The 27,736-nt window shown below is 35.5% G+C and overlaps 1 protein-coding gene across 5 annotated transcripts in view; it reads left to right on the top strand.

The window, feature by feature from the left end:
* The window catches only part of PPFIA2 (PTPRF interacting protein alpha 2), a 473,921-nt gene that overhangs the window by 317,762 nt on the left and 128,423 nt on the right, over window positions 1-27,736 (top strand). For all 5 annotated transcript variants that reach the window (XM_047065813.1, XM_047065810.1, XM_047065809.1 and 2 more), the window contains one exon: window positions 8,878-8,994. In XM_047065813.1, coding sequence (XP_046921769.1) covers window positions 8,878-8,994 — 117 coding nt within the window. The remainder of the gene's footprint in view (window positions 1-8,877; window positions 8,995-27,736) is intronic.

The following is a 27,736-nucleotide window of genomic DNA, read 5'->3' as shown; positions in this document are numbered from 1 at the left end:
GAATTGTTAATTGAGTTTGGGGTAAAAATAGATGAAAAGAATCTTTGTTAATTAGACATGGGCACTGTCTGGAAGTTGTTGTTAAGTAGGTAAAGGCAAGTATGAATTCACAAATATCAGAATGAAGATCCTTGGAGAATTAGCATGAGGCATAGACATGATTTATTTTAAAAAGTAGTTGGACAATTTTCAAAGTAAATTGAAAGGCTTGAGCCACATAAGAGTTATAAATAAAAATGTAAGCAGCATGATTTTTATTCCTAAGAGTAATTGAAGATATTTTCTAACTGTATCTAAATTGTTTTGCCAAATCAGGACAGGTAAATTCCCTTGCTATCAGACCATAGAACTGTAGTCCTGACCTAGATAAGTGTTTGGATTGTGTATGCAGTGACTCACTTCAGTAATTTTCAAAAGTCATTATAGCATAATGCTTGAACAAGTTTTGAAGCTATCAAACCTGGATTGGAAAACTGTCTGTGTCACATCTTTTTCTGTACAATTTCAAGTATATTATTTATTCCCTCTGTGCTAGTTTCCTCATTTGTAAAATAAAAATAATAATACCCAATTTATAAGACTATTGGGAGGATGAAAAGAAATAATGCATGTCAATTATTTTTCATGTATGTGGCATGTAATAGATATTCAGCATATACAAGTATTATTATTGCTAGCAGTTCTTAATTAGAAATTTAATTTCTAAATTTTTTTTTTCTTATTTCTCTTCTTCCTTATATAACCTCATGGAATGTCCTATACACTAATATTTTCAAAAAATGAAGAGTAAAACCAAGTGAAAATTTAATTTAATTTACGTTGCTTTTTTTTTTATTTTAAGAATTCTTTTGGCAGAAATGAATTTCTAGATACCCTTGGAATTCCATTTTTCCATCTAATGTCGATCTGTTGTAAATCTAAAACATTTAAACATAGCATGTACTTCAGTACACCTGAATAGTATTACTTAGGCTGCAGTATACTTGTAAATATTTTAAGACACAATGAGACAGAAAGTCTGGCTGACTTTCATGAAGCTGCCCTCCCATGATCCCATTCCCATCCTCCTTTATAGCCTATGCCTTCCATCCTGTCTGCCTCCTAATACTAGAGCTATGAATATCCCACAAGGCTATGCCACTACTTCTCATTCTTTTCTTCCTATTTTTTTCTCAGTGAGTTCTTCCATTCTCATGACTCCTTTCTAATCTTGAATCATGTGGTGTGAAAACTGGGGAGATTTTAGGTTCACATAGTCTTCCACACAGATGACTAACTTTCTTCTTCATGTATAAATTTTCAAGAAATTTTCCATCCAATTTTTCCAACTCTCTATAGGTCTTTTCCAGTCATATCATCTACTTTCATTCAACAACCTGTAGTATTTCTAGAGTGTCTCCTACTTGTCTATCAGTGTCCTAAGAGCTGGGAATAAATAATCAGATATAGTTTCTGGTCTCAAGGCACTCGGTGTCAAAAGGGGCAGTCAGAAAACCAACAGCTAATTGTGATACAGAATAATAATTTGTATGACATGAGTTATTGGAGAATGCTAAAGAATTACATAACTTAAATCCCTGGCAGGAGGATGGTTCCAGAACCTGTCCCAGAGTGGGTGACATATAAGTGAAGACCTAAAAGGTGACTCAAAAGCAGTCGAGAAGGAAGGAGCATGTGTAGGGGAAAACCCCAATCCACCTCCTGTGTTTCTCCTTTGCTCTTACATGACTACCACACTCACAACACTTCTAACATCAGATGTATGCATGCATGGATGTGGTAGGGAGTGTTCTTCCACCAAGCATTCACTGAAACCCCATCTATGTGTTCTACAATTTAGCTTAATTCTGACACTCCCTGAAAATGGTGTCACAAGTTAAAGGTTCAGTCCCACATGACTATTCCCTCCCTATTTCAGATGCCAGTTATGAGTAAAGTTGTCACCTGTGTTCCTGACTGATTGGCTATAATCAGAGATTCCCATAACCCCCTCTTTGGGTTCTATTAATTTGCTGGTGCAGCTCAAAGAACTCAGGAAAACAGTTGCATTTACCATTATTAAAGGATACAGATGAACAGCCAGATGAAGAGGTACGTAAGGCAAGGCCTCAGAGGGTCCCCAGCCTGGGAGTTTCAGTCCCTGTGGAGTGGGAGTGCGTCACCCCTCCAGCACATGGATGTGTTTACTAACCTGGAAGCTCCCTGAGCCCCATACTTGGGATTTTTATGGAAGCTTCTTCACATAGGCATGATCAGTCATTAACTCCATTTCCAGGCCCTCTCCCCTCTCTGGATTAATTGGGGGTAGAGTTAAAAATTCCAAGTTTCTAATCATGGCTTCACCTTCTGGTGACCAGTCCCCATCTAGGAGCCCATCCAAAGTCCCATCATTAGATCAAAAGATGCTCCAAGTGTTCTTCTCACTTAGGAATTTGCAAGGGTTTTAGGAGCTCTGTGCCAGAAACTGGGGGCAGAGACATGTGTATATATTTTCTGTTATCTCACAAAGGGCAACTCACATGAATATAAAAACTTGCAGTCAAGATGGCATTTTGTATGTGATTACAAGTCTTCAATGAACTAGAGCATAAAGTATGAATAAGAAGATGAAGTTAAAGTGGTGAGTGGAGTTTCCATTATCGTCACTACATAATGAATGATTAGTATACATCATATTTGACTAAGTACTTTACTAAAAGGTAGGTATTATTGTCCCTCATTTTTCAGCAGAGGAACATGAACTTGAGGTTAAGTAACTTGTACAAAGTCATACAACCAGTAATATCTAGAAGGACCAAGACTCAACCTGGTTTTTAAAAAAATATTTAATGAATGCTATGCTTCTGGAAATTGTCTCCCAAATACACTATTTGTTACCAATTACTTGTTTCTACTTTCAAGAAATCTCAAACTTGGAAAGAAAGGACGGTATAGATGAAAAGTTGATGCAAAGAAGCAAATTTATATAATGTGCTTAGCACAATTTTTGTACATCGTAAGAGCTCAATGAAGGACTTTTGTTGCTGTCTTCTCACTGCTTCTTTCTTTTTTTCCCTTCCTTTATTAGAATGTAATCTCCTGGAGAGAAGGACTTTTATCTGCATTTTCCCCCGTGGCATCTGATACTTAGAACAGCAATCAATGAAAGTTTGTTGAAAAAATGGATTAGGACATTTTAAACACTAGAGAAATCCCCAAATTTGAGAATACAGAAATATTAAATAGACTGTTATTTTCTCCCAAATCACATTTCTCCCAAGAATCCATGTTTCTGTGTATTTTCTGACACCTTAAGTATCCAAGTTCTCAACTTTTACTTGTGTTTTAACTTTCTTTTAAAGAGGACATTTACATCATTTGAAGAACTCACTGAAACTTTGCATAAGTCTCAAGCTTTTGTTTTTAATAATGATTTACATTTCCCACACCCTCTGACTACAAAGTTCTTCTCCCAGATATCCACATTGATTCTTCCCTCTTATCTTCGGGTCTTTTTGTAGAAATTACCTAATTCCTAATTAAAATGAATAAATTCCTCCAGGCCATTAAGGAAAACAATTGTTCAAAGGAAAGGGGATAAGAATGGGTCTGTGGGAAGACATAGTGGGATCCCAGAGATAGCCTGGTAGAAAAAAAGGAATGGAGAGCTGGGGTATTTTCCACATGAGAACACAGGACACCAGTAGTCCACTCTATGGGGTCAGTGCTTGTCAGAGATTGAGAAGAGCCAAAAGCAGCTGACAGAGGCAAAGGCAAGAACAAAACTTGGAAGATTGGCTTGGAAATACCATAGTTTGGGAATGCCTAGAAACAATGGGTCACGCTCTCAGAAGCTAGATGAGCAATCTGGAAATGCAAATAAGGGTCAAGGCAAAGCAATAATAATACCAGGGCGCCTGGGTGGCTCAGTCAGTGAAGCGTCTGACTTCAGCTCAGGTCATGATCTCACCGTATGTGAGTTTGAGCCCCATGTCCAGCTCTGTGCTGACAGCTTGGAGCCTGCTTCAGATTATGTGCCTCTCTCACTCTGCCCCTCCCCCGCTCATGCGCGCACGCGTGCACTCTCTCTCTCTCTCTCTCTCTCTCTCTCTCTTAAAATAAACATTTAAAAGAATAACAATAAGCCATACAGCAAGAAGCACAGAGATAGCAGAGTGTTTGTTGAGGTACTTTAATTTTTTTTTAGTTTGCTGTCATTCTTTTATCTTTATCCACATAATATTTCCCACAGGAATACTGAACAACCTATAATACTGGGAACACAAACAGCTTGTGTTCTTCTATCCACATGGACAGTTTTGGACATGGACAAAATGGACAGTTTTCTCCCATTGTCTCCCTGCTAAATTCTTAGCCACTCTTCAAAATCTCCACTTAGACATTCCATGCTTTTGGTGCCTTCCACGTCCCCTGTTACACTTGCAAAGACACTTTTAGTTGTAAGTGACAGAAAAGCAAGTTTGAGCAAAAAAGAAAAATTTGGAGCTCATATTAAAGAAATGCCAAGGATAGAGATGATTTGAGAATGGCTAGAATTAGGAACAGAAGTGATTCATTAGGGCTCTTTTTCATTTGCTTTTCTCCATAAGGCAGAACTGATGGTAAACAGCCATCTTGATTGTATCCTGTCAGCTTATCTCCCATAGTAGAAAAAGAATCTTCCCCGCCCCCATATCTCTGCCAGAAACATCTGAAGCAATATTCTGATTGCCCTGGCTTGGATCATGTACGCATGATTTGCCCTGAGCTCTGGCCCCCTAATTGATAGTCTTTCTAGGATTAGAATAGGGAAGGATAATTCCCCAGTGAAAATGTAGGATGCTGTTAACAAAAGGAATATCAAAGTGATGCTGGGCATTTAAAAACAAATGTCAATGAACAGTTGACAAACCATGGTTGCTAAGTTAAAATTATTGTGGACAGTTCCTCTTAACTGGAATTCCATTGGCCTTCAATGGATTGATACCCTGAAGATGTATGTGAATCTCTCCAGGGAGGGGTCCGTGCCTTAATGATATACAAAGGATTCCAGGGTTGGAAGGTAACAGTACTTGGAAAGGAAAAGCTTTCTCCCCATCCTCACCCACTACTAATTAATTAACCCTGACTTAAGAGAGTGCAAATGCAAAGCCATCTGAGACCATGTGACAGAGTAGACAAGGAGTTAACTTTAATTTGATTCCTACTTATTTCTCATCACACTCTGCTTACCCCAGTTTAATCACTTGTTAAGTGTGGATCATGAAAACTATTTGCAGATTAAAATAGTTTTTAGCACAGTCCTTGGCCCGTGCTGAGTTTCCAGTACTTTCCTGCAGTAATGTAACAGGGGGTAAGCCCCAGAGACTACTCAGAAGTTATTCCTCCTGCCTGCCATGCCATTCCAGTTGTAGTAGGTCATGCTGTTTAGCAATGAGGGATCCAGGTCTGCTTTGGTATCCGAGACCAGTCACTGCCCCCTCCCTGTCACAGCATTTTCTGTCAGTTGAGAGGCCAGAGAATGTTTGGCAGCCATCAGCTTCTTTTCATTATGCTTGTGCTTGCAAGCTAGTTCTGAAGCCATCTTCTGTCTTTGTTTCTCAAGCCAGCTGGGAGAATTTCCTACAGAGGCCTGTGTTGGAACCCTTGTAATTTCTAGGTGACCATCTCTGCCCCTTGAGCACATTAAAGAGGGGGCCATCCCCCAAAGTTGCATTCACAGGAGAAAACCTCTCACTTTTTCCAGTGTGAAAGAAAGAAATCAACATTATTAGCACCTACAATTAAATCAGATGCTGAAGCTTTGCTTTCATAACTACTCAGGATAATTTGTTATTGGGCAAAAATAGAACAGAAGAAAATCATTTAACAGTGATAAAGAATACAGAGTATTCTGCATCTATTCTTCTGTTTCAAAAACATGATTTGGGGTCTTGATTAAAGCAACAGAAGTGTGCAGTTTACATGTTAGTGGTTGAAATTGATGTCTTTCTTGGAACTGTCATGTGTATACTTTGCAAAACACTTAGTTTGTCATATTTTTAACGTGGCTGCACAATTGTATTTGCAAAGAGTGTTTTCAATATGAATTTGGCATTTTGACTTTTTTTATTATTATTAAAGGCATTAATTCACTGAGTCATTCAGTAAACCTTTGTATAGCACCTACTTTATTTTAGGCACTAGGACATATTTAAAATTTATCTGAATTATTAAACAAATAGAAATTCCTCTGTAAACAGGGTTAAATTTGGTTTGAATGTTTTTTAAAAAGGTCTCTCTTCACTTCTAAGTAACTAATGGAAGAAAATGCAGAACATTTTTAAATCTATTATTACCTTTGTCAACATACTTGGTGTTTTTTTTAATTTTTTTAATCTTTTACTTTTGAGAGGGAGTGAGAGAGATAGACAGACAGAGTGCAAGCAGGGGAGGAACAGAAAGAGAGGGAGACACAGAATCTGAAGCAGGCTCCAGGCTCTGAGCTGTCAGCATAGATCCTGGTGCAGGGCTTGAACTCATGAACTGTGAGTTCATGACCTGAGCTGAAGTCAGATGATTAACTGACAGAGCCACACAGGCATCCCACAACATATTTAAGTCATGGATGTTATGTTAGTGGAATGTTCGTGTACAATGTTTGAATTTTTAAAAATTCAGAATAAAATTCCATTATGTATTGGTGGTAATATAATATTCTTGTATTCAAGAGACAAGATGTTAAGAATGTAATATAAAAATGATATACCCAGGGACTATTTTATATGTGTTCCTTTGATGTAATTCATTTCTATGTTAACTAACATCAGAGAAATGTCTCTGTAGGTTTCCACACACTCTAAATCTTTATCTTTTGTTATTTCTGAATGAATTAGGTTTACACTCTTTGTTTATCCCTATCCATTCATTATTTAAATCAACACATTTTTATTGAATAAAATAAACCTTGCACATAATAATATGATGTGTTACTTCATATGAAAATGTTGTTTTCAATAAGGTATTCCTTTGAAAATTATTTTCCCTTGAGATATTAGGACTTCTGCTTGCTAAATAAATAAGCAAGTGATTAAATTAAGAAATCGAAAGTAGATTTTAATCAATGAAATACACACAAAAATAAACAGGGACATCGTAACAAGTAATTAATGGCAAAGCACGTTTTCTCTGAGGGAATGATATTTCAGTTGAATTTTGAAATCTGGGATTGTGTCAGCTGTGGTCTGAGTTGGGGAAGAATGTTTCAGGCATGAAGATTAAGTTCCTAAATTCTGGGTGAAAAAGAGCCCAGTGTATCTGAGAGACAGAAATGAGGCCATTGTGACTGAAGGGATTATATACGATATTATTGGCTTTGTTAAGAAGTTTCAGTTGGGAAAACGTTGAGGTTCTTTAGAAAGCAAGGAGGGACACAATGTAACTTAAGTTTAAAAGATGCATCTGGGCCTTTTGTGGATGATTGTAGATAGGCAAGAAAGGGAACAAGGGAACTAATTGTTTGGTGATTGTACTTCTCCAAGAAGAGCATTTACAGAGTTGTTCTTCATTATTTGTGATATGCCCTTACAAAAAGATATGTTGTGTGCTCAAATGCTGCAGGTCATACACAAGATACCCGATCTCACAAACACATCATTGCATCTGGGCATTGAAGCAGTGGCAGTGATCATGGCAAAAAACCCAACCTCTTGATGTTTTATATGTTTACTTGCTAATTACTGATCTGTGTGACATATTATTGGTCTCATAATTTAAACATAAATTGTATGTGATTGACTATTTATTGTGCATTAAATACTATGGGCATTGATTTCCCCAAGAAGCACTAATTCCATATCTGAGTTGATAATATAATAAAATTTGCCATGACATAAGTAAGTTATGGTAACAACATAAAATACCTTAAAAATATATATAAATAGCAACTTTATTTTAAAACATCATTTAAAATGCTAGAATGCGGGGCGCCTGGGTGGCGCAGTCGGTTGGGCGTCCGACTTCAGCCAGGTCACGATCTCGCGGTCCGTGAGTTCGAGCCCCGCGTCGGGCTCTGGGCTGATGGCTCAGAGCCTGGAGCCTGTTTCCGATTCTGTGTCTCCCTCTCTCTCTGCCCCTCCCCAGTTCATGCTCTGTCTCTCTCTGTCCCAAAATAAATAAACGTTGAAAAAAAAAAATTTTTAAATGCTAGAATGCTATTTTTTTCCTGTTTATTACTATGATTACTTAAACCAGAACTGAGAATCTTTCGTAGTTTAAAATATATGTCTGAATATTAAGCTGAAAATTTTCAAGAATTTTACCTTCTGAGAATTATTTTGCAAACTAACTATATTTGAACTAGCAGTGCTAAGATAATCACCATTAAAATACTGATAATGAGACCAATTTAATTCTAAGTATTCATGATGGTGCCACAAAATTATGTCCAGTTTATATATTTGTTTATTTTAAAATTACAGATGTGCTACCTCTTAGGGTAAAAGAATGTGCTCATATCTAGCCTTCAGCCTGCATGTTTTCATTTATCTATCTTTTATACTTTGAAAATTCAGTATGAATTTTATCACATTTCACAGATTAATTTTAAAAGTACTTTTTGAATGAATAACACACAGATCATGGCATTGATTTAGACACATTTCCAACTAGATAGATACATTTGCAACTAGAAAATATTTTCTCCAATAAATTTCATATTCCTGTAAGTACAATAAATATTCAAAATGCTAATTTAAATCTTAAAAAGATTTTTAAGTAATAATATGAGTAAAATCTAATGTTTATTTTCTGATTATTTGTTTATATTCATTAGCTCTAAACCACATTTGGGTAAATTCAGTTTTTCTATACTTTATACTATATTTTAGATTTTTAAGGCATGGTGCTTTTATTTTGCAGATTGTTGCCTTGCGTGAACAAAATGTTCATATACAAAGAAAAATGGCATCAAGTGAGGGGTCCACAGAATCAGAACACCTTGAAGGGATGGAACCTGGTCAGAAAGTCCATGAAAAGGTATGACACATATGACATGGCCCTATATGGAAATGTTCACTTGCTATATATCTTTTGACAGAAATATGAAATCCATGTGATAAACATTCTTTATTATTTTTTGATTTGTTGGTCATAAGTCCATGATTTTTCTTTTCACGTATTGCTTTTAATTTGATTTGCTTGAAAATAATATATGTGTGTGTATGCATAGATATGCATAGATTTGAATTTCTCATTACTTGCTGTTAACTTGATCCTCTGAAATATAATTAAATTATGCATCAAATTGAACATATATAATTAAATAAATATATTTGTATAGTTAGATATATCAATAATATACATCTAAGACTTTTTAAAGTACAATAACAATAATTTTGATTTACAAGTGGTATTATGTATAGTTGGTGACTAATCTGTGATTTATCACAGCAAAAATTTTTTGGTAATCTCCTATTTGATTTAGTATTTTCTGTGTATTTAAGAAGGTCCTAACAGTACTCCTGTTAAAGAAAAGTTATATAAAAGAATCTGAAGTCTTGGGACTTTTACTGTTGTTTAGAAGGGAATGATTTTCCTTTTGGTAGGGCTTAGACCCAGGCTAAGAAAACCTAGCAGTCTCTTTGGACCTTTTGTGGGCTCAGCCATCTTTTCCAGCACAAAAGGAAGAAGGTCAGTTGCTGGTACGTAGGGATCAGATAAGATTATATAGGCATTTGCATATCCAATGACAGTAGACAGTCTGCTAAATATTTGCGTTTACAAGTTATATCTTCAGTGGTTAAGCTCTTTAATCATCAAGACTACATGAATTAAGTAGCTAAATTGGTGTCATTGTGAATGTTGAGGGGTTTTAAAACAGAGATTAAGAAGCAAGTGACTGGACCACAAAACAATAGCACCAGACTTCTTACCAGAAAAGAAATTGAACACTTGCTTCCTTACCAGTTGAAACAAATGGAGGGGCTTCTTATGTCTCCTCCCTCAAGTGTAAAAGCAAAGGAAGCCAAGTAATCCAGACTAATTTCCTGAGACTGCCATCAATTCTGGTGGCTGAGAAGCAAATAGCTCTTAATTTAAGGCTTCACTATTTTAGCCTTTATCCATGTATTTTATAGAAATCTCAAGTTGAGATTTTAAAAATAAACTAAAACCTGAAAGCTAGATTTCATGAGCTGTATTTCAAATTTGAATAAAATTATTTCTCTTCCCTTCAGATAAATGAGCTGACATTAATTCAGTAAACAAACCACTGAGCTCTTCAGAATAAAATGTTTGCACACAAAACTCAGTTTGGGAAACTAATGTAATTTTCTATTATTGTCTCATTTTAATTATGTCATCAGTTATACAGTACTATACCTTTTCCCAGAGAATTCTAAAGTATACTTGTTTGGGTATAAAAATGGACTTTGTGGTCATGCAGTCTTTTCATAGAAATCTACAAAATATTGTGTTTTTAACAGTGTTGTATTTATACTAATCCAGACTATAATTAAAGAAATATGTCTTTGACAGGCATAAAGAACCTGAGATTTTGTCTATTCTCTAACAAACCATTTGATATAAAAACATTCTTCTAGTACTTTTGAGGGAGGGGCGAGTACTCACACATATTTTTTTCAAGTGTTGTTTTTTAAACATACAACCCCTATATGGAAACCAATTTGTCAATAAATTTCATATTAAAAAAAAATGATTAAAGACTTAAACATAAGAACTGAAACCATAAAAAAATAAATAAATAAATAAATAAATAAATAAACATTAAAAAAATAAATAAAAATTTGAGAAAGAAAAAAGTAAAAAATAAAATAAAATAAAAAATAAAAAAATAAACATACAACCCCTAAATATCCAGACATAATAGAATGCAAGACAATTCATGTCAGATTAACTTTCAGAAACTGATTATAAGATTAGGATGAGGACCTATGTATAATAGATGTTTGAAAGTTTATTTATTTATTTTGAGAGAGACAGAAAAAGTGTGAGCTGGGGAGGGACAAAGAGAGAGAGAATCCCAAGCAGGCTCCTCCCAAGCCCGACATGGGTTTGAACCCATGAAACCGCAAGATCATGACTTGAGCTGAAATCAAGGGTTGGATGCTCAACCAACTGTATAATAGAGCCACCAAGGAAGCCCTGTATAATAGATGTTTGTCTCTCTTGGACTCCACAGATAACGTGCATACATGGAGGATTCTGAGTAGTTGGTGATGTAAATAAAGTACTTGTCTCTAACTTGCCTTCCAGTTCTTGGAGAAGGCATTTCAGCCACTATAGAAGGGAAATTCTGTGCCATTGCTAACTTACTCTTCCTTACGGATGTAACTAAAGATTTTTAAACATTGTAATTATTAGTATTCTTTTTTTTCAATTTCCCATAATTGCAGGAAGCGTGATTTCCAAATGCTTTGAAATGATGATATACTAGTATTGTTTAAAGTATCATGCCCCTATCCTCTTCCAATGTAAACCTAAAATATGTATCATGCATATATATATATATATATATATGTGTGTGTGTGTGTGTGTGTCTAATTTAAAAATAAGTAACTTGTTTCAATTCATATTTCTCCTGAGATGATACAAGAATTTTGAGGTTTTTTCTTTTTTATTGAAATATGATTGATATACAATATTATATTAATTTCAGGTGTATAACACAGTAATTTGATATTTATGTACCTTACAAAATGATCACCATGATAAATCTAGTGACATCTGTCTCCACACAAAGTTTTTACAATATTATTAACTACATTCCCTATGTTGTACATAACATCCCCATGTCTTGTTTATTTTACAACTGGAAGACTGACTGTATGTCTTAATTTTCTTCATCTATTTCATCTATTTCCCAACCCCTTCACCCCTGGCAACCATCAGTTTTACATTTATTCATTCATTCATTCATTCATTCATTTATTCATTCATTTATATCACATTTCTTTGCCCAGCATTTTTTCCCAGTTTTATTGAGATATAACGGACATATAACATTGTGTAAGTTTAAGGTATACAAGATGATGATTTAGCATATGTATATATTGTGAAATAATTACCACAATAAGGTTAATTAACATATACATTACCTCACATAGTTACCTTGTGTGTGTGTATGTGTGTGTGCATGTGTGTGCTAAGAGCATTTTAGAATTACTCTCAGCAACTTTTACGTGTTTAATACAATATTGCTGATAATAGTCACCATGCTTTGTTAGATTCCCCACAATATTCTAACTGCTGACATTTATAGGTAAAATATTAAATGATATCCTAATCATTACAGTTATCATCCTTATATAAAAACTCCTAACTTCAATAAACATTATAAAGCATCTTTCCTTTATTATCCTCTATAACGTGATTATTTAAAGCTTATCAATAGCATTGAATAACAAGTGTTATAAGATTGTAATTTAAATCCTACCACTTAATTTTTTGTTGGGAATTGTTGAAAAAAGTATATTCAAACAAAAAAATATTATTTTGGGTAGTATCTATGCGATTATCAGTATAGCATGACTGTAGTATTAGTGTATAAATTACAAAATGGTTGTTGGGGAGAAATACACAAAACTATCGTTAGATACTACGGAGCTGTCAGAAAGTGACTTGTAAATCCTAGTCACAAGGATTACCCCTTGTTTAGGGTAGTAAATTAGCCAACAGATGTTTTATGTCAGTGGTTTGAGAACTCTGTTGACAAAATAGTTGATAAAAATAGTCTCATAAAAGCACAGTCTGTAACAGGCCTTATTACTCACAGAAAAGCTGTGTAATTATTGTCAACATTTTAAAAACAAAAAATTAAAAGAAAGAAATAAGCTTAACTGGAATTAGTTTAAATGTCTCTGTGGGACATAAATTTAATGAGTTCTAGAAGAACATACTCACAGGGTAATAAAAATGTTCAGAATACTAAGTTTTACATCATTAATAATAAGTTCAGAACTGGGCTCAGTAACTTTACTCCTGTTGCTTTCTAGAAGGGAATGAATTTGTGAAATTTTTGCAGTAAACACACTGCTCTTGTAAAGGAGTTAACAATGCTCCTGACGTATATATTCTGAAATTCCAATTATTTTTTGCAGCTGCAAAATTTGCTAAGTGATATGGATAACCAGACTGTTAGACACTGGTAGAGGTTCAGAAGACATAGTCTCCGGTACTAAATTTGCTGCGAAACTAGAGAGAAAAATAAGCATGCCCAAATTACTGTTGCAAAACATGATAAATGAGTAGTGTCAAAAATGATCTTAGAGTTTGAAGGAAAATAAATTAATTGTGATGGGAGGTGGTAGAGAGGCAGCATGGAGTAGTGATTTGTTTGATGTCAGTACACCTGGATTCAAATTCCATCTCTGCCAATTACTAGCTGTGTGACCTTACACTTTTACCTCCCTGAGCATCACTTACCAGTAAATAGTCATACCCAGCTTACAGCTTTGTTGTAAAGAGTAGAGACACTGACTATGAATAACAAAACTCTTGGCACATTGATTACAAGCAATAAATGGTGTGGTTATATTATTTGTTAATCCTGTGTTTTCATTCATTTTTCAATATATATTTAGTGACAACTTTATTGATAGTGCTAGGATATAGGTCCTGGTCTAGGTGGTTGGACCTTGGTAACGAACAAGGCAGATAAAGGCACAGGCAATAAACAAGTTGTATGTCAGAGGGACTGATGTGCTGAAGGGGCAGGTACAAAGTGGGTGGGGAGATGTTAAATAGACATGGCACTGAAGGATTTTTTTTTTAGAAGGTGAGGTTTGAACTGAAACCTGAAAGAGGACAGGGATTCAACCATATGGAGAACTCTATGCCATTAGAGTTTTTGAGGCAAAGGAAATCCTAAGGGCAAATGCACCAAGGGTGGGAAAGAGCTTCTTTGGCACATTCTTGGGAAGGAAGGATGACAGGGTGACTGAAGCCTAGGGGTCAGGGGAGAGAGCAGCAGGAAACAGGACTGAGCAGTGAACAGGGCCAGATCATGTAAGTTCTCCTAGGCTGTGGCAAGGAGCCCAAGTTTATTCTCAGAGCAATGGGAAGATACAGAAGTGTTTTAACTTAGAAGCATCTTGATTAGATACCTTTTTAAAAAATCGTTTGCACTACAATTTTATATCCATTTGTCATTTTCTCACACATCAGACTTCTGAAGTAGATAGAGATGTTCCTTTTCTTAATTTTACCGATAATGAAATTGAGGCTTACTTAGAAAGATTAAATGACTTATTTGTCCAGAGGAGGGCCACAACCCTGGTCTTCTCACCTCCGGACAATATTATGCCTTCACATTTCTTCTCATATGCCAGCATGATTTCTTTAAGTGTTACTGTTGATTTTCAAAAAAAAAATCATTCTAACCCAAACTTTTTTCTGATCTTTTCTTCCTTTATTATTACACATACTCATTTGTTTTTTAGAGTTGATTATTTTATTCTATTCAAGAGTGTGTTTTAAAAGAATTTTTTTTTTCATCATTCCCTCAACTTCTCCCAGTTATTTTTTTACTCTGAACAGATCCTTCCTCCGAGGCAATGGCATTCACAAGTTTTGATCACTCCAAGTGTGGCTCTTAAACTGAGGCAAGAGGGGGCCGTGATTTAGTGGGCCTTGCTGTGGCCCTCTGTGCCCCTCTACAGGATGAGAAGTTTACGGGGCCAGGGGAAATTGCACACCTGTAAGCCACACCACCACCCCTTCTTGACCACATGCCTGGTACTTGATAGCCAGGACTTTCTGACCAAAGGGACCTTAGCCTGCCTCCAGGGCCTTTATTGACTTCTTCCCAGAAGCAATGTCTATAGTCAGCCTGCATTCTCATGCACTCGTTCCTAGACTGAAGGAGTGGCCAAGGAAGCCTGTTTGCTGGGGTTACACAAAATTTGAAAGTGTTAGCTAAGGGATCCATTCAGGCAAAAACAGATCAGTGTTCTGGAAGGAGATGAAACCAGGAAGAGAAGGGGAGCGGGCTGTAGTTCAGGGATCATATCTGGCTAAGTCTTGGTGTAGGACTTCCAGGAGACTGAGAATTATTGTTTAGAATCTGGTCCAACAGTCATTGTGAAAGGTATATTTTCATGAAACATAATAGGTCATATTTTTACTTGACAGTTTGCTAACTTGATTTATAATTGTTAAATATTTAGATTTATGGTATATGGACCGTGCTTTGTTGTTTTGCCCTGGGCCCCACAAATACTAGGGACCTACCTGTCTACTACACGCTGTAAGAAATACAATTTAATTTCAACCTTTTACTCTGTAATATATGTATTACATCTGTTTGCCTGTATGTGTAAAACTGAAAGTAAAGTCTCACCAAACAATAGTTACATTTTACGATGGGCCATACATCTTGTTACTTCTTATTCATCAGTGACTGAAACTTTAGTTCTTCACAGAGGTTAGAGTAAGGAGGTGGCTGATTTATCAGTGACCATCCAACACCTGAGGCATATCTGGACGTGTGAGACCCTTTCCAGGCTGGTGGCTATCTGCTACCCTCTGAAGCTTCTTCCTTCCCTTGTCATCCTCACTTTGAACCTAGGTACTCTGGATGATCCAAGCTGCCTCTTCCCTTTTCAAAACTGTTGCTCTGTTATTCTCTCTTGAAATCTGACATTACTTCCTGACTCTTTTTAAATTAAAATAAAATGTAACATAGCAATTTAAGCAACAGTGATATGTAAATGTAAAAGCTGTGTAAATGCAAACTCAGAAATGGGTTTTTGTTTGCATTTTTTTCAGTTCTTTAGTTCCTGCCAGATAGGCAGGAAAATTTAAGCCAAAAAATTTACAGATCAAAATGAAGAACCAGTGGCAAGAGTAATCCTCAGATCAGATCTAGTAACTGCATGTGTAATACTTGCATTGTAGAACTTTGGTCATGAAGGACACTGAGCTAATGTGTTATAAAAATTGAAATACGGCATGTGCCTTTACCAAAATTAAGGGTTTTGTGGATTTCTAGCAATGCATGCTATGTTTTAGACTGAACTACCAATGACAAAAATATAGGCATTTAGGAAAAGTTCATAAAGCTATATTAGCAGCATGATCCTCAATGATGACAGAAGGATTTTATTTCATCATGCTATTGTGTTCTATTATGCACAATAATTGGATTTATTTGCATCTGAATAGCCCTAACAGAATATTTTCTTCTGTGCATGAATCCCATATATTGTGATCTAATTCCTCATAGTAACATGATAATAATGTGTACATGTCTCTTTCATTCTTCAACTGAGTTTTCAAGCAGTAAAACCAAACAAAAGGATGGGATTTATGAATTTGCCATCTTGGAGTTGGCACACCTCTCAGGAAAGAAAAGGTCTGTAGATACCTGTGGCTGAGTGGCTTAGAGGTCTGTGGCTAGGAAAGGGCCCAGCAGAGGCAAGTGTGGGATGTTCCATGGTTCATTCATATGTACATGAAGTTATCCCATATCAATTTTATAGGAGCCGAATTGGAGAGAAAGCTTATGACCACAAGTTAGGCATCTTCTTTATGCAGTGGCAAGAATAAGAAAAATGTTCTAATGTTGTGTGGGAACTCATTAAGCTCAAAATAAATCTCTTTCTGATTTCAGTGACTGGGTTTTTGTGCTTTAACTACACCCTTACTAAATGGGAAGAGAAAGGGGAATTGACTTGTTTATCTCTATAAGCAGATTCAGTATCCGTTATATTATCTGTCTAGATCTGAGGACAGAAGAATAAACACACCTTTGCTAAAGTCAGAGATCTTAAGATTTTAAAAGGCTGATTCACAGACCTTGACAGAGAGTGTGTTCATTTATCTCTATTTTATTGATATAATTTAAATTTTATGCCATGAATTTGCTCCCTTAAAGTGATATAGAGAAGAACAAGTGTTTTTCCTTCCCTGTGTATTGTCTTCTCTGATCTGCCAAGCCAATCCAGGAAAATGTTTAAGTCTATTATTCAGACACTCTGCAATTGATTCTACTTTTATTTTTCATTTTTGTGGAGTTTACCCATCTTAAAATTCTCATAAAGCACTAGTTTGCCAGGAATTTGATGGGTGTTTTACAGAACCCACTCCCCTAAAAAGAGATTTCCTAGGACAAGAATATTAGGACATACTGTGCTGTATATTTTTGAATTGATGTCTTTACTCTAGTACTCATTAGAATTTTTTTTATTTTTTTAATATTGTCAAGTTCCAAGGGGAACAGTATTCAGTTTTTCCGAAATTTGTATGACCAGAAATCCCCTTTATCTGCAGGAAAATTACACATGCCAGGATGAGTGTTCTGAAGAATATTTCTTAATGCTGGCTCTGGCCTTTTAATTTTTTTTAATGTTTATTATTGAGAGACAGGGAGAGACAGAGCATGAGCAGGGGAGGGGCAGAAAGAGGGGGAGACACGGAATCTGAAGCAGGCTCCAGGCTCTGAGCTGTCAGCACAGAGCCCCAACATGGGACTTGAACACATGGACTGTGAGATCATGACCTGAGCTGAAGTAGGATGCTTAACTGACTGAGCCACCTAGGCACCCCTCTGGCCTTTTAAAGATAGGCAAACTATTCTTCAAACCTGTCTGGAAATATTATTAGCAAAGGCTACACCCCAAGTATGAACAGGATAAATAACTTGTGTAAAGCTCTTCACAGCTTTCCAAAAGTGCTTTCATGCAGTTGTTTTATTGGATCCCTGTAATAACCCTGTGAGGTTTACAGAGCAGGAATTACTGGCTCAAAGTCCTATAGCTTATCAATAGGAGGAGTGGATGGAAATAGTATAACAAGCATGCACATATTAAAAATGAACAAGAGTGAAGAAAGGCAACATGTCAACTACCTGATTTCATGGATTTCCAAATATAAGAGTATTTACTTTGAGCAAGAGTGTTTACTTAAATTTGCCCACGTGTCTAAGAGGATGAAAGAGCTTATTAGACGAGCATGAATCTTTAAAAAATTCAAAAATAAACCTTAGACAAAGAAAACTTTGTTACCTCCTATGTTGGTGTCTTCAGCAATCACCTAGTCAATTATACTTCTCTGGCAATTCTTACTGGTCTCTCTCTCTTTTGTCATTTTTCTTCTTTATTCCATTCCTAGAACAAAGAAACTTCTTGCAACTCAAAAAAAAAAATTCTCTCTTTACCTTACTTCTACAATGAGCTATTTCTCTATTTTTGGCTCCCTTTTGCCACAAAGCTGTTCAACAGGGTTGTCGGCTCACTTTCCCCGATTGCTTTCTTTGCATTTTTTATAAATCTGTTCCAATAGAGTCTTTGCCCCACCATTCCACAGAAACGTCTCCTGTTACCATCACCACTAATTTTATATTGGTAAATACAAAGGCCAATTCTCAACCTTTGTTGTAGTTGATGTCATAGTAGATCACTCCTCCTTGATTCCTTTTTTTTTTTTTTAACTTGCATTACAGGAAACCACACTATTTTTGTTTTTCTCTTACTTCACCAGTGGCTCCGTCACAGTCTCCTATCTTGTTGGACCATATTCTTCTTTCGGACTTCTTGATGTGATCCAGGGCTCAGTCCTCCATTTCTTCTCTCAATGATTGCCAGTCAGTCTTAACTAGTATCCATATGCTAATAGTTTACAAATCTTTACCTCTAGTTCAGACTCTACAACCAAACATTTATCCAACGGCCTATTCAACATTGCCACTTGTTCATCTAAAAGATATTGCACACTTAAAATGTCAAAAACCCACCTCTTGTATCCCCCCACCCAAACAAATTGCATCTTTTCCATCTCAAATCACGGAAACTTTGCCTTTCCAGTTGCTCAAGTTGAAAAATATTGAGTCACCCTCAAGTCCTCCCTATGTCTCACACCGCACATCAAACTGTAAAGAACTAGATTTGCCCTGCCTTCAGATTATACCTAGAATCTGTCCACTTCTCATCATCTCTATTAATCTCTCCACTCTGAACCACTTCCAATCATCTGTCACCTGAATTATTGTAATTATTTCCTGCCCCGTCTCTCTGCTTCTCCAGTGCAGCCTTCACAGTCTTATTTTCAACATCTCAGTCTGCTCAAAAGTCTGAGCAAATGCTCTGTACAAATGCTTCCCATTTATACGAGGCTTTAAATGATTTGCCTTTTTTTTTTTTTTCCTCTTTGGTCTCCTGACTTTGACCTCTGTCTCCACTCCAGCTGCACTGGCCTCCTGTTGACTTGCTCTTTCTTCTGTCTAGAATGACCTTCTTCAAGATATCTACATGGCTGTTTCTGTCACCTCCATCAAGCCTTTGTTCAAATGTCATAACATATTCTAAATGGCATGTAATTTATTTATTTATGTTGTCTGTAATCTATTGTCTGTTACTCCAGCTAAAGAATAAGCTTCATGAATGTTAGGATCTTTGTTATATTCATTATGAGGCTCAGGTGTCTAGAACAGCTCCTGGCACATGGTAAGCTCTTAATAAGTATATGTTCAGTACATAAATAAATGAGTACCATGCTATGTTAACTATTGTTAGTTTTTAAATCTTAATTCTTAGAGCTTAATTATAATATCTACTTTTCAGATCCCATTTAAAACCCCTGGGGAGATTATTTTGGAATTACTTAAGTTAATATATTAATTTGGGGAGAATAATCACCTCTATGATGTGCTGTCTTGCCATCTGTAACGAGGCTTCTGTCTCCATTTTTTTATGAATTATTTTATGTTCTTCAATAAAATTGTTAATCTGTCAAATAGAGGTCTTAAAGATTGTTATTTGTTTCTAGACATCTATAGTTTTGTTGCTATTTTGATTATTTTCATATTTTTTCTAATAAATTAATGCTGGCATAAAAAGTTCTATTGATTTTTCAATATTGATATGACATCCATCAAACTTGCTAACGTATTGGGGCACCTGGGTGGCTCAGTCTGTTAAGCATCTGACTTCAGCTCAGGTCATGATCTCGCAGTTTGTGGTTCGAGCCCCATGTTGGGCTCTGTGCTGACGACTCAGAACCTACAGCCTGTTTCAGATTCTGTGTCTCCCCCTCTCTCTGCCCCTCCCACATTCACGCTCCGTCTCTCTCTCTCTCTCTCTCTCTTCCTCTCTCTCAAAAATGAATAAAAGTTAATTTTTTTTTTAAAAGCTGTCTGACATATTGATTTCAAGAGTATGTTGTGGTCTTAGACTTTTCTAAGAGTTTAAGAAATTTAGAAGTATTTTATTCTTTTTTCTCTTCCCTCCCAATTTTTATTTCTTTATTTCTAATATATTGCCCAAGACTTCAATGTTCAATACAATGTTTAAGACTTCAGTACACCAAAGAGTAGCATGGGTCAGAATGGTATACTTGATTTTATAAAGTCACGTTTTATGCAACTTTATAATGATCTAGACTGTAATGATAACATTAATTATGATGCTTTCCATAGTAACCATTTTTCAGATTTGGAATTGCTCTTCTATTACAAGTTTTCTAAGAATTATTATCAAGACTAAGACATCTCTTAGAGTGATGAATTTCATTGATAGGTATTCCAATGGTAAACTGTTTTTTTTTTTTTAACCTGGGGATTAAATGTTTGTTTTTTAACCATCTGCATGCTTCTCTAACAGAAATTAAATTTTAAATTAAAAAAAGTTTTTAATGTAAAAACATAGAAATTTTAAATTTAAAAACTTAAAATAAAAGTGTTTGATTCACATTTATTATTCTTATGTCCATTATTAGTTCTTTACATATATAACAGTTATGATCTGATTGGGCTACAAATAAGTTGAGCCCTCTTTTGACTATTTAACTTAAATACAAGAGGACTCACGTGACCCAATGAACAGTAAACCTGGTAGCTCTCTCTTGGGACCATTCTTGCTCTGCCTGAATTATCTAAGAACCTCTAAAACTTAATCAGGTCAAAAGAAGCATTTTTTTTTTTTTAACATTTTGTAAAAAGAGAACTAGAAAATGTGATAAGGTAACAAGTGAGCAACAATTTTTTTTTTAATTGCCATTGCCTCTTTTGAGTTTTCAAATTATCACTTTTAAAAATAGGTGGCTCCTCAAAGTCAAATGTCATCCATGTACCATTGCAATAGCCCACTGACATACAGGCTAAGTGAAATCCTTCCGTACCAGTCACTGGCCTGGTGAGAAGTTCCGCCAGGAGTAGTGACATCCCATGGCAGAGTGGTTCTTCAGTGAGGATTCCCCCTTCTTCAAATTATACCACCTTGAGGGCTTAGTTTCACAGTTAGGCTACCAAACTCATCAAGATGACTGAGTCAGGAATGTCCTCCAGAGCCAGCTACCCACTGAGCTGGAACCATGACTGATGTTGGATATTGGACTCAGGTCCCAGTGCCTACTCCCACTTCCTACATTCTTTTCACTAGCTCTTGGAAACTATAATGATTCAGTCAATTGTCTTAGTTTGTAGGATAATTTGGAATAACTCTGAACTTCAAAACTGAAAGGAAAGAAGTCTTGTTTTTCCTTTCTCCCCTGAGGTTTCCTAGTAATTATGCAAATTACCCTCCTGCTATCCTCTCTTATATCAAGAAACACTGGAAGAGACAGTTTGTCAAGGTTTCATTAAATATTCTTCTAGGGCAGGGGTGCCTACTAGCCTTATATTTACATATCTAAAAGGAGTGCTGAGTGATTCTTCCTAGAAGAAAAAAGATTTTCTCCAATGTTACTTCTTTATTCTATAGCTAAACAAAGAAGGAATTCAAGATTTTCAGTTATAAGCAAAAATGAAAAACAAAAACCAAAAATTCTCCGCTATACATATACCTCCTTATATCTTCTTTTTTTAGAACATTTAAGAATTTTATAGATGAATGTTTTTCCACATTAATCATCCGGTATGTTTATTTCATGTGGTAATATGGGAAATAACTACTCTTTACATTTCTGAGTATTATTAATATCAATCATGGGACTATTGAATAGAAATTCTTCATGTTTCATCTAGATTCAAGACACTACAGAATGAAGTATATTTCTATCAAGCTACATTTACCAGATATAGTGAATAAATTATATTCTACTTTAAACATTATGAAAATATTAGAACTTCAAAGTAACAGATATTCCTCAGATTAAAATATCCTTGCTTTTAAATTTGGTGGAAATTGGGGCGCCTGGGTGGCTCAGTCGGTTGAGCGTCCGACTTCAGCCAGGTCACGATCTCGCGGTCCGGGAGTTCGAGCCCCGCATCAGGCTCTGGGCTGATGGCTCAGAGCCTGGAGCCGGCTTCCGATTCTGTGTCTCCCTCTCTCTCTGCCCCTCCCCCGTTCATGCTCTGTCTCTCTCTGTCTCAAAAATAAATAAACGTAAAAAAAAAAAATTTTAAATTTGGTGGAAATTAAGAATGACTTAAACGTCTGAGAAAATAATAAATATATTTTATAGTTATTAATGAAATGATTGACCACATTAAAGAACTGACAAGTGAAAGTCCATCAGCTAGATATTCTAACTAAATAAAATTTCTAGGAATTTATGGTATCATAATAACTTTGTAATTCTCAATGTGGAATAATAAAATCATTAATGGGGAAGTAACTATAAGAAATCATCTGATCTAGAAATTTTCCAAGTAGGGCAATTTTCAGTCAACTCTATATAGAGGTTTATTTCTTTCCATCTTTCAAAAATAAGAGATAGTCACATCTTTCCATTTGAACCATTAAATATATTTTAAAACAATTTGTTGATACTACAATAAAGAACACTAATTTCTCAGATCTGTTATTACATCTTTTATTACATTCATTTCACCAGTCATTATATTATTTTATTACTTTAAATTCTTTCCCTCTTTATGCCAATTTTTTAGGTTTGATGACTAAATTGGATACAGTAATTAGTAAAGTACCTGGATAATATGGATCTATGGTTCTTAACACAACTAAACATTACAATTACTTAGGGAGATTTAAAAACAATTATATACCCAGACTCCACTATTGGATATGGTTTAGAGTGGGATCATTTTTTTAATTGAAGTATAATTAACATACAGTGTTATATTAGCTTCAAATGTATATAATGACTGAACAATTTTCTACATTACTCAGTGTTCATCCAGTTAGGTGTACTTTTGATCTCCTTTATCTATTTCACTCCTCCCTTCATCCACCTCCCCTCCTGCAACCACCAGTTTGTTCTCTGTATTTAAGAGTCTGATTGTTGTCTCTTTTTTTATTCTTTATTTGTTCATTTGTTTCTTAAATTCTACATATGAGTGAAATCATATGGTATTTGTCTTTCTCTGCCTGACTTATTTCACTTAGCATTATACCCTCTCGGTCCATCCATGCTGTTGGAAAATGGCAAGATGTCATTCTTTTTTATGTCTGAGTATTATACCATTATACATCTGTGTGTGTGTGTGTGTGTGTATATATATATACACATATATATACATAAATATATATTTATGTATATACCACATCTTCTTTATCCATTCATCTATGGATGGACACTTGGACTGCTTCCATATTTTGGCTATTGTAAATAATACTGCAATAAATACAGGGGTGCATAGATCTTTTTGGATTAGTGTTTTTATTTTCTTTGGGTAAATACCCAGTAGTAGAATTAGTGAATTACATGGTAATTCTATTTTTAACTTTTTGAGAAACCTCCATACTGTTTTCCACAGTAGCTGTACCAATTCATGCTCTCACCAGTAGTGTGTGAGGGTTCCTTCTCCACTTTCTCACCAACACTTGTTCTGTCTTGTGTTTTTCAGTTTAGCCATTCTGACACATGTAAGGTGATATCTCCTTGTGGTTTTGGGTTGCATTTCTCTGATGATTAGTGATGTTGAGCATCTTTTCATGTGTCTGTTGACCATCTGTGTGTCTTCTTTGGAAACATGTCTATTCAGATCCTCTGCCCATTTTTTTAATTGGATGGTTTGTATTTTTAATGTTGAGTTATATAAGTTCTTTAAATATTTTGGATATTAACCCCTTATCTGATATGTCATTTGCAAATATCTTCTCCCATTCAGTAGGTTGCCTTTTTGTTTTATTTATGGTTTCCTTCGCTGTGCAAACACCTTTTAGTTTGATGTAGTCCCAATACTTTAATTTTGCTTTTGTTTCCCTTGTCTGAAGAGAGATATCTCATAAAGTATTTCTACAGCCAATATCAAAGAAATTCCTGCCTATGTTTTCTTCTAGGAGCCTTATGTGTATCACATTTAGAGTGGAATTCACTTTATATTTTTATTCAACTCTCCCAAAGTTTCTAATGTGTGGTCGTGGTTGAGAATAACTGATATGGAGTACAGATATTATGTCTGCTTTATTCTAGGTTCTAGATTTGTAAGGTTTATAAGTAGATGGTTTACATATGATTAAACAGATTTAAAGAGTCAATGTGGAATTGGAAATAATAGCTGTGAATTCTGTGCTGGAGAATTTCAGAGCAAAGACAAAATGTGTGTACATATAGGAGAAGATTTGAAATCTGAGTTCAGGTCTGATTTCTGGGAGCTAAAAAGCAGTATGGAAATTAACAGAAACAGTCTAGGCTGACACAAAATGCCCAGAATCATAGCTGTGAAGCATTTGGACTCCTCAATGCTTAAATACTTTTTGGTCCTTACGAATTTTGTTAATTGTTTAGTTGCTTGATTTGGTTTACTCTTTTTTCCTATATTATGTTACACTCAGGTAGGAATCCTCATATTCTGAGCCCCCAACCTACTGTCTGGCATATGGTAAAGGCTAAACAGAGTTTTAGTGATTGAATGAATGGATGAATGAAATAACAAGTAGAGATTGAATAAATTCGTAAATCAAAGAGTAAAGAAGCAAAAGTAAGCAGAGAGAGTGAGAAAGTGAGAGAATGAAATAAAGAAAGAATAAAAGAAGAGAGAGAGGAGAAAGGAAAAAAAATTCCTAGAAATATGACACTGGAATACCTATGCTCATGTTTGAACCTCATCACTTTTTAGTAGTGTGACCGTAAGCAAAATACCTGTGTTCCTTGCTTCAGTTTCCTTTTCTGTATACAATAGTTCCTTATAGGGTTTAGGCACATCATGCTCTGTAACAGTGCCTAACACATCGTCAGAACTTAACAAATATTAGTGAAGTAGAATAATTATTAGAAACCCATGCATAGAGCCAGACATCTTATGAATATGTCAGGGTAAGTAAGTACTCAGTAAATGATAGCTATTATTATTAGTTGTCATTATTCTAATGAAAGATACAATCCTATATACAAATCCTTGAGGATTTGGAGGCAAATCCAAATTTGTGGATTTAAAGTAAAATGAAGAGTATAATGGTCTCTTGGAATGAAAGGAAATATTTACTGGGACATCAGATTGGCTGAAGTCTTCCAAAGTCCCTCCTTGAGTCAATGCTTGGTCTAGGATTTACTCATAGAGTTCACAAAGAGACTTCACTAACAGCCCATGGAATCCCTGATTGATTCAGTCTTTTTTCTGTTATATACATTTTTTCACCCCAACATTGCTGACTCACTTAGGAAATTTCCAATGAACTGGTTCTAGGTTTTTTTTCTCTATTATTTTTGTGCTTATGAATGTTTTTCCTCTAGATTTGTGTTATTTCATTATTTTTGGCTCTATATTTCAATAATACTATATTTTTCCTCTCACAGACTGAAATATATCTTATAAGACTTTGCCATTTTATAGATTCTCCCCAATCCTCCACAGAATTATTAGAAATAGATTGCTTATGGTAATGATTGCAAATCTTAGTGTATTTTTCTGACCAAACAATAATTTATTTCTAACCATAATATTCATAGAACTATTTTCAAAAATGGAATGGAAGGGCTTGGTGTGACCCCTTCAATGCTAAGTCTTAAGTGTATCTGTGTCTTTAATATCTGGATTTAACTGATAGTAAAATAAATTCCTACTTTCTACTCTTTGGCCCCACCTTTTTTATTTTCTCTAGAGAGATTAATAAACCATAAGAAATAAAATGCATAAGAGAAAGATTTACTTGAAATTCATTAGGAGAGAATCAAGGACTTATGTGTTAGGCATGAAAAACATTAGAAAAGAGGTGTCAAAATGTGCAAATCACATGTGGAAATATGTTCATAATAAGATTAAATTATCAGCTGCCATGGGGACTACAGTTAAGAGTACTATATTACATATTTGAAAGTTGCTAAGAGTAGGTCTTAACTGTTGTCACTACAGAAAAGAAATGGTAACTACATGAGATGATGGATGTGTGTTAGCTAACCTTATTGTGATCATTTCATGACATTTACATGTAATGATTATCATGTTGTACATCTTAAAGTTACAAAGTGTTACATATCAAGTATATCTCAATAAATCTGAGGAAAAGGTATCAGCTCTCAAAAATAATGGCTTCTTGGTGTAGGCAGAGGTCAAGCAAGTATTTTGTTCTGCACAGTCAGTGTCCATCCACCTCAGAGATCTTATAAAGGGGCACCTGGGTGGCTCAGTTGGTTAACTGTATGACTCTTTTTTTTTTTTTTCAACGTTTATTTATTTTTGGGACAGAGAGAGACAGAGCATGAACGGGGGAGGGGCAGAGAGAGAGGGAGACACAGAATCGGAAACAGGCTCCAGGCTCTGAGCCATCAGCCCAGAGCCCGACGCGGGGCTCGAACTCACGGACCGCGAGATCGTGACCTGGCTGAAGTCGGACGCTTAACCGACTGCGCCACCCAGGCGCCCCTATATGACTCTTGATTTTGGCTCAGGTCATGATCTCATGGTCGTGAGATTGTGTCCTGTGTCAGACTCTGCTCTGGGCATGGGACCTGCTTAAGATTCTCTTTCTCTTTCCCTGTACCCCTTCCCCACTTGCTTGCACTCTTATTCTCTCTCTCTCTTAAAACAAAACAAAACAAAACAAAACAAAACAAAACAAAACAAAAAAACAAAACAAAAAAACTGTCCAAGGGGAACTTAATTATTGTTATACTAATATAGCACTTTAAATGCCCTCTGTTCTGTACATTCAACAGGCATTATTTTACCATTTAAAAGAAATGTGAAAATTATTCACTATTATGTTTCCTAAACTACTATTCTTTAGTGGGGTAGAGGAGCACTATGTAGTCACTAAAATATGCTCAAAATAAGGAACAACCATTAAACCAAGATAAAATGCAGAATGAAAATGGGCAATTAGTAATTTAACAAGACAACTGGGTTTTTTTTTTAACATGTTATACTATTTTTTAACTCAATATTAAAGCCAGAAGTAGGAAGGAAAACATATTAATGGTGAAGTCATTTTGTTGAAGATTATCAAATACAAAGAGAGACATATTTCTAGTATTTACCTGATAGAAAATGGAAGAACATGTTTATATTTCTGGCTTTATCTCAGGATTAACTTTAGAAGCACTATGGCCATGACATGGTACGACATCTGGGGCTTCAGCTTCATTCGCTTCATTTGGTCTTAGATGTAGGCTGTATATTTCTACCATATCATTTACTTTAATGTACATTTATAATATTTCTTTAGTTTATTTCAGATTTTTCTACCATAAAGATAATTCTCCTGCTTTAAAACAGGAGACAAATGAGTAAGTTCTCTTTCCTATTTGCTTATATTTTTAAATTTGTGTATTTAGTTTGAGAGAGAGAGAGTGAGCAAGGGAGAGGCAGAGAGACAGGGAAGGAAAGAATTCCAAACAGGCTCTGCGCTGTCAGTGTGGAGCCCAATGCAGGGCTCAATTTCACCAACTGCAAGATCACGACCTGTAGCTGAAACCAAGAGTC

Source organism: Lynx rufus, unplaced genomic scaffold (genome assembly GCF_022079265.1).
Source record: "Lynx rufus isolate CCGP_SWC_20201006 ecotype Redwood Valley unplaced genomic scaffold, mLynRuf1.p SCAF_7, whole genome shotgun sequence".
Taxonomy (NCBI): Eukaryota; Metazoa; Chordata; class Mammalia; order Carnivora; family Felidae; genus Lynx; species Lynx rufus.
Note: the sequence above shows the minus strand (reverse complement) of the source record. Positions and strands in the feature narration are given on the sequence as shown.